General features: G+C 32.8%; 1 protein-coding gene across 1 annotated transcript; it reads left to right on the top strand.

Annotated features, from left to right (window-relative positions):
• Positions 1-2,769: 2,769 nt before the first annotated feature.
• Positions 2,770-8,356, top strand: LOC127717492 (uncharacterized). The gene is made up of 2 exons (XM_052223160.1): positions 2,770-3,792; positions 5,804-8,356. Exons 1-2 carry the CDS (start codon positions 3,174-3,176, stop codon positions 8,023-8,025), a joined length of 2,841 nt encoding a protein of 946 aa, XP_052079120.1. The 5' UTR covers positions 2,770-3,173; the 3' UTR covers positions 8,026-8,356.
• The last annotated feature ends 389 nt before the right edge of the window (positions 8,357-8,745 follow it).

Genomic DNA, 8,745 nt, shown 5'->3' with positions numbered 1-8,745 from the left:
ATTTTACGAATTTCGGTTATTTTTTTTTTGCAATTTTACTACAGTTTTGCTTCCATTTTCAAACCAAAAAGGCTGAAAGTTCTGTAAATTGATAATGCGCATTTGAGGCAAAAAAATGTATAATTCACCTATATGCAGACAAATTATTGCTATATGAAACTCATAAAAAATCAACATGATGAACGTCTATGTTTTTTTAAATGCCTATTCCACCTGTATTTCCACTAAACACGGGGTCAAAATCAAACAGTTGACGATTTCCCAATAATTTGTCATAAAACTTGGTTAGTAAAATTTAGGTAACGAATACATCCATACCCTTATTGAATGAATTTGCATCGGAAGGATGATAGTTACTTCCGATAGAACTTTTATTTGGTTAGGAATGTCCTTATTCATTTTTCCAAATAAATACTCTGAATTTGCCGAAATGTTTTTAAATTGCAGTATTAATCCAACTTTAGTTACATATAATCAAACTGCATGTTCCGAAATACGAAATAATTTTTCAACTATACATCTAATAGTGTGATACGATAATCAAAGATTAAAGATTTTTTTGAAAATATCAAAAGTGTGAAATAATTCCTCGGAAATTGACCCGTCCTCTTTTTATCCTTTATTCTTTTTCCAGCTACCTCTTCTAAGGACTTTGATCTGACACTGATGATATGTCTGCTTCGTAATATAGGAGGTTTATCAAAACCCTCTAATGGATGGGATCAACTTCCTCACCCGAATGATACGTTACCAGGAGCAGCCCTTGCTACACTGAAGTGGTACAGAAATCAGCTGGCCCATACAACAGTTACTTCTTTTGATTACAATGAATTCCAAGACAAATTAACTCGGGTTGAGATGGTACGTTGTTTTAATTAAAGTATATGTTTATTACTTTTGTTTAGATATTCCTCATCGTAATTGTTGCAACCAAAGTACATGTACTTGTTTTGTTCAGATAATCCTCCTTGTAATACTTACAACCAAAGCACATGTATTTATTTTGTTCAGATATTCCTGACTTTAATTTAGACATGAAACAATAAAAAATAAAACTTTCAACTGTATTGTCTGACAAACGTTTTTCACCTCAATTTGGATGGTGCCGACGAAATGTGTTTATATGTCACAGGTCATATATTGCAATGCACATGTAACTTCAGCTGCTCGGCTTCGATTTCAGGTACCAGTAGTTAAAGATTAAGTTGCGTCCACAGAAAATGAAACGTGTACTATTATTCTCAGAGCTAAGGCTCTGGGCTATAGAAACACTGTGAGAAGTCCTCGTGAGGGGATAGATTCTGAAAAAAAAACAGACGATATTATGTGAATTGTATACCTTTAGAATTATGTATCGTATGCAATTTCACAAGATCATCATAAATCTCAATATTGGATTCATTTTAATTTACTACATGTCAACTTGTACACACGAACTTAAGAGCAGATCTATAAAATATTACTATTTAACAAATGTTAAGCCAATTTTAGAAATAGTGTTGGTTTATTACATATTTATATACAGGTGCCAATCTATATGATGTGTTATTTAACTTGACGATAGATGGCGTGAAATATTAAGATTTGCAAGGTCTTCATTATAAACGTGATTACATGAAGAATAGTAGAACAGTTGATAATGGAATTTGATGCGACTGTCATACAAGTGAGAGGTTTAGCTAGCTTTAAAACCAGGTTCAATCCACCATTGTCTACATAAGAAAATTCCTGTACCAAGTCAGGAATATGACAGTTGTTATCCATTCGTTTGATGTGTTTGAACTTGTGATTTTGCCATTTGATTGGGGACTTTCCTTTTTGAATTTTCCTCGGAGTTCAGTATTTTTTGTGATTTTACTTTTTGATGCTTCTTTTTTCAAAATAAAAACACAAAATCTAATAAAATGTTTCGAAAGTTATGTCCCATTGGACATTATGTTATCATCAATTACGCGTATACCCTTCTCATTTTAGGCTTTGAAAATTTTAAATGATGGTCAAAGACCAATCGAAGTTACTGAAATCTTGAATTACGATCTTGATGGAGACCAAGCAAAATCATTAGCCAAAGAAGACCTGGAGCAACTTAAAAAAGTATATCTGGATCGTGGAAAGGAAAAAGAACAGATAGAAAGTGATTTCTCCCATTACAGGAAAGGCAATCTTCCAAATCACATTGCAGGTTTGTTTCAGTGTTTATCAATAGAACCAGTTTGAAGTGGCTAAACGCAGGTCGGGTTACAGTTGCATAAAGTTCTATACATCTTTTCCCTTTATAAAAAGTAAAACGGAAACTACAAAATCTGTGTTCATGGTCAGTTGTATGTTCAGTAACTCAAGTAAGACTAAATTTTGAAACGTTATTAGTCAATACTAAAGAGCACAACGTGTGAGTTGAAATTGATAATTTTCTTAAATAGAGAATGCCCTTTGAAAATATGGAAACAATAATAATCTAAGGTTTACATTTAGTACTTGAGAATGCAGGATATGAAACTATTTGAAATTTCAACTATCAAGATGTTAGGAACAACCAAACATTTAATTACAGATTTTTTATCTATTATTTCAGATAATTTATAACCTTATCAACGGTAAAACATATCCTTATTTGAAGTTTCTTCCCAATATGTCAGTACCAATTGCATTGAAAATATATATGAATCCTTACAGAGGCGAATGCAACTTTGGTTGAAACATGGATAAAAGATGATGAAAGTTATTTTGAAACAAAGGGATCTGAGTTTGTTTCTGATAAAATGAAAGATTGTAGCTGTGTTGTGGTGACATCAAATTTAGGATTTGGAAAGACCGCCACCATCCGACATATCGCAATACAATTTAAACTGAAAGGATTTGAAATTGTTTCCGTAGAGTCGCCAGAGGATATAATCAAATACAAAACAAATGAAAAACAAGTGTTTCTTATTGATGATGTCCTTGGTAAATACGATTTGAATCAGACCCTGTTGGATAACTGGGAAAGAATAAACGAAAAGCTAATAAGCAGCATTGACACAGGACAAGGTTCAACAAAAATATTGTGCACACTAAGATTAAAAATATCGCTTCATCAAAGATTTAAAAATGCAACCACAATTTTAAACAAAGTAGTCATAGATTTAGAACAAGAGACTATCGCTCTTTCAAAAGAGGAAAAGCAGAAAATATTAATGAAACATCTTAGTACAAGTACTTTAGAAACTGAAATTGAAGCAGAGGAGGTTGATTTAATGTGTGAAACGAGTTATGCATTTCCTCTTCTCTGCAAGTTAGTTTCAAACAATGAGGAAAGATTCAGAAAAAGAACCACATTCTTTAGGCAACCATTATCACTTATAAATGAGGAACTTGATAAAATGAGTAATGAAAATAAGAATTTATATTGCATTTTGCTGCTATGTATGATGTTTAATGGTTTATTTAGTAGAGACATGTTTGACATTGACTCAAATGAATGTGATAAGAAAATATACAAAATGACGCAAACTTGCGGACTTCAAAGAAACATTTCTAAGAATGAACTTGAGAATGGCGCCCTTTCTGCTTTAAAATCTTATTTCATAAAGGACAGTTACAATTCCCGGTTAATTCACAATGTTATTGAACAAACTGTCGGTTGGCATTTCTGTACTATGAATCCAAAAGGAATATTCGAAAATGCATTAGCAAACGCAGAACTGAAACTGAAACATCGGCAAGACGTATACCAGGATTGTGAAAAGGAAAAAGATCAGATAGAACATGATTGCTCAGTTGACTCGATAGGAAATCTTCCAAAAAACATCGCAGGTTTGTTTAAATGTTTATAAATAAAACCAGTTTGAGTTGACTAAACACTGGTGGAGGTTACAGTTTTATACATTATATGTTTGTAATTTCACATTCACTTTCAATACTTTAACGGAAAATATAACGTTGTCAGCTTCGTCGTCGTCGTTTGAAGACAATTGGTTTCCAGAAAATAACTTGAGAATAAGTGTGGATCTCTATGAAATTCTACCGCAAGAATTAGTATCACAAAAGGAACGATTGGGGATTATGGCCCAAACTGTTAAGGAATATGGGACCAAAAAAGGGCAAAAAAATAGAATTTTCTGGTTTCTGGACAGTGACCTTGAGTATATCTTTATGGATCTCTATAAAATTGTACCACAAGGTTTTATACCACAAAGGAATGGTTGGGATTGATTGTTTGTGTTATTGTCTTTACTGTTTAAGAATTAGGGACAAAGAGGGACCAAAATAAACATTTGTATTGTTTCAGGACAATAAATTATGTATAAATGTATGGATCTCTATAATTATACCACAATGTTCCATAGATCAAATGAAAGATTCGGATTGCTTTTGGGTCTTATAGCCCAAACTGTTTAGAAATAAGGGGCCAAAAACTAGAATTTCTGGTTTCTGGACAATAACTTGAGTACAAGTCTGTGGATATCTACGAAATTGTACTACAAGGTTCCATACAAACAAAGGAAGGTTGGGATTGACTTTAGGGGTTATGGTCCTAACCGTTTAGTGAGAAGGGGCCAAAACAATACTTTTCTAATACTTTGTAGAAATTGCCTATTTCTTGGCAAATTTCAATGTGGTTAAATTCAAAGTCTTGTTCTAATATGCTTTATTATGCTGAATCTAATCGTGTATTAAGATTTTTAATTTATGGCCCAATTTTTTAATTGGTCCACATTGAGGTCCAAAGGGTCCAAAATCAAACTTTGTTTGATTTAATCAAAAATTGAAATATTGGGGTTCTTTAATATGCCTAATCTCACCTTGAATTTAGACTTTCATTTTGGGGCATGTTTTCGAATAAGTCCATATTAAGGTCGAAAGGGACCAAAAGTATACATTTTTGATTTTCTTAGGTTTCTTTGATATGCCGAATCTAACTTTGTGTTTAGATTTTTTATTTTGGAACCGGTTTGAAATTGGTTCACATTAAGGTCCAAAGAGTCCAAAATTAAACTAAGTTTGATTTTACCAAAAATTAAATTCAAGGGGTTATTTCATATGTTGAATCTGAACATGTATTTAGATTTTTGATTTTGGGCCAAGATTGTTCAAATCGGGGTACAAAATGAAATTTGGTTTGATTTCAACAAAAATTGAAAACATGGGGTTCTTTGAAATGCTAAATCTAAACGTGTATTTAGATTTTGGATTTTTGGCCATGTTAACAAATTGGTCCACATTGAAGTCAAAAGGGTCCACAATTAAATTTTGTTTGATTTCATCAAAAATTTAATTCTTTGGATATGTTGATTCGAACCATGACTTGTATTTAAATTTTGGATATGGACCATATTAGGTAAAAGTTCAATTTCAAATTTACAGGATTTTGACCACATGAAACCTATGCTTTGTCAAATATTTTATCACAATCCAAATTCAGAGCTGTATCAAGCTTGTATATTGTGTTCATACTTGCTCAAAGTGTTCAGGGTTCGACCTATATGCTGTCGTCTCAAGCTGTGCCCAGGGAACTGTTTACTAGCCATTATTATAAAGTATGTAGATCGGGCGATTTGAATTTTTCAAATTTGTTATCAAGAGATTTGCCCCTTGAAAATGTGAAATACATTGTGTAACCAAGTTTAAGATGACAATTCTATACTTGAATATACTTCTATACCGAATCATGTGAAACTTCAACACAATCAGGATGTTAGAAACAACTAAACATTAAATTTACATAGTTATTGTTTATTGTGTTAAATAACTTAAAACTTTGATAATATAAAGACAATCCTTATTCGGAGTTACTGCTAAATTAGTCAATATATTCTCTTTACAGATTCGAATGCAACTTTGGTTGAAACATGGATAAAAGATGATGAAAGTTTTTATGAGACACCGGGATCAGAACTTGTTTATGATAAAATGAAGGATTGTAGCTGTATTATGGTGACGTCAAATTCAGGTTTAGGAAAGACTGCTATTATCCGACATATCGCATTAAAATTTAAACATGAAGGATTTGAAATTGTTCCCGTAGAGTCGCCAGAGGATATAATCAAATACAAAACAAATGAAAAACATATTTTTCTTATTGATGATGTTCTTGGTAAATACAACTTAAGTCCGACCCTGTTGGACATATGGGAAAAAATCAACGAAAAACTTATTACCTACTTTGAAAACACGGGAATAGGTTCAAAAAAATTATTGTGCACACTGAGATTACAAATAGCACTCCATACAAGATTTAAAAAAGCATCGACAATTTTAAACAAAGAGGTCATAAATTTAGAGTGCGAGCCTTATGTTCTTTCAAAAGAAGAAAAGCAAAACATACTATTGAAACACCTTCGGAGAAGTAATCTAGAAGGAACATTTGAAAAAGATGAGGTCGACATAATGTGTGAAACGAATAATGCATTTCCTCTTCTGTGCAAATTAGTTTCAAATAATGAAGAACGATTCAAAAAAAGAATTACATTCTTTAGGCAACCATTACCACTTTTAAAGGAGGAACTTAATAAAATGAGTAATGAAAATAAACAGTTATATTGCATTTTGGTGCTATGTATGTTGTTTAACGGTTCATTTAGTAGAAATATGTTTGACTTTGACTCAGATGAATGTGATAAGAAAATAAACAAAATAATGCAAACTTGTGGACTTCCAAGAAATATGTCTAAGAGAGAACTTGGTGATAGCGCCCTTTCTGCTTTAAGTTCGTATTTCACAATGGACAGTTACAGTTTCCGATTTATTCACGATGCTCTTGAAGAGACTGTCAGTTGTCATTTCTGTACTTTGAATCCCAAAGAAATGTTTACAGACTGTAATATCTTGTTTATAAGAGATCGAGTAAGAGTTTATTCTAATGAAAACATAGATGAAAATGTTGGTGAAAATATTGTGATTATTCAAGAAGATGAATTGAACGAGGATCATCTTAGACCGTTATATAATAGGTTGGGGACTGAAATAAACAGTGGCAGATTTTCAAGTTTGTTGATGAGTCAGCTTTTAAAGAATAGAAACTTTGTCCATACGTTTGTAACCCATTTAGAAAAAAACAAGAGCATACTTGGATCAAAACAACCCTTTTCTAAGATTAGTTCGGAGCGGAGAAATAGCTTCCATCCGTCTATTTTTCAGATGTTTTTTAAGACTGTATCAAATGATAAATTTCGTGATAACAAAGATGCCATTAGTCGAGTTTTAGAGGCTAAAGTCAACAGAAGTACACTTATGGACTGGATAGTTGCCTTCGGCTGTTATGAATTCTTTCAATTTGCTTGGAGCTCGATTACAACCTCAGAGCAGAAATGTATTCTCGGTAGAGGTTATATGTCTAAGTCCTTCTTTCCTTTAGCTGTTCTGGGTGGTAGCTTAGATATTGTAAAAGAATTAATTCGTACTGGAGCAGACGTAAACTGTTTCTCCGAGTTTTGGGAAACACCTTTATATATAGCAATTAAGTCGGGTCACTGTGATATTGCAGGCTTGCTTTTACGCAAAGGAGCACATGTAAATCTTCGAGGATGGTTTGACATGAAGATCCCAATTTTAGTCACTACAAACAATCATCCATTAACCAGTTTGATTCTTCAATATGATTTAAACCAGACCAAACTTCATAAAGCAGTCCGACATAACGATCTACATATTTTGAGATCAAATATTTCATCCGAGATTATTGATTATAAAACAAAGAGCGGATGGACAGTCCTACATTACGCCGTATTATTAAATAATTTTGAAGCTGTTAAGGTTTTATTCCAAGACGAATTGCCTCAGAAAGATGAGTCCCATTTTGACTGTTTGCAAGTTGATCAAAGAGAATATGTATGTAGAAAGCCGACACCTAAAGTAAGCATAGCTGACAATAACGGGCTTACTGCTGTACATCTTGCAGTAATAAACAATGGTATCGATATACTATCTCTTCTACTTCGTAATAAAGCTAGCGTAAAGGCTCGTGATAATCTCGGTAGAACCCCATTACATTACACAACTAGTGAAAGTGCAAAAAGATTATTGCTCACTTATAACACTCAAAACTAGTGTTGCAAACTAACTATCATTATAACCGAAACACAGATAAGAGGAGAGAGTACGCAAAAATACTTACATCTGCTTTCATGACCATATGTTTTCATATTACTCTACAAACTGGGTTCAGAAATGTTTGTCTTGACTGTGTAAACACATACCAGACAGTGAGAGTAATACACCATTACATTCTGTTATGAACAGGTGTCTTATACAAAACGAAACTAGTGATTGCATAGAAACATTGTAAGAGAATGGAGTTAAATCGATATTTATTTAATGACATGTACATTTTAGCATTTGAGTTAATTTTGTCTTCCCGTGGAAAGACATTTTGATTTTGTTCTGATTCTTTTTCCTCCCGCCACTTTTCTATATTGATATTTTTTTTTAGTTTCGCAAGATATCGAAAAAAAAAGGTACATGATATCGAACACTGAAGACGCTTTCGCATTTGACCCTGTGTACCGTACACTTTCTCCCGTGAGCGTAATCTCCCAATACATTGCTTTTGACTACTACTTTGCAACCGTAAAAGAAATCGACAAACTTATTTCTTTCTAAATTGCTCGTTGTATACTCAGAATGTTTTGTTAAATTGTGTCCGAAGTCATACAGAGATATGAGAGTTATTTCCCCTTCTGTTATTGACATAGTGATATATAAATGTTACTCATGAACTGTAAGTTATAATGACCTAGGGTATTTTGAATTGATGCCCTTGGTCCCCCG

The sequence above is a fragment of the Mytilus californianus genome, unplaced genomic scaffold (genome assembly GCF_021869535.1).
Source record: "Mytilus californianus isolate M0D057914Y unplaced genomic scaffold, xbMytCali1.0.p SCAF_10, whole genome shotgun sequence".
In the NCBI taxonomy this organism is placed as follows: domain Eukaryota; kingdom Metazoa; phylum Mollusca; class Bivalvia; order Mytilida; family Mytilidae; genus Mytilus; species Mytilus californianus.
Note: the sequence above shows the minus strand (reverse complement) of the source record. Positions and strands in the feature narration are given on the sequence as shown.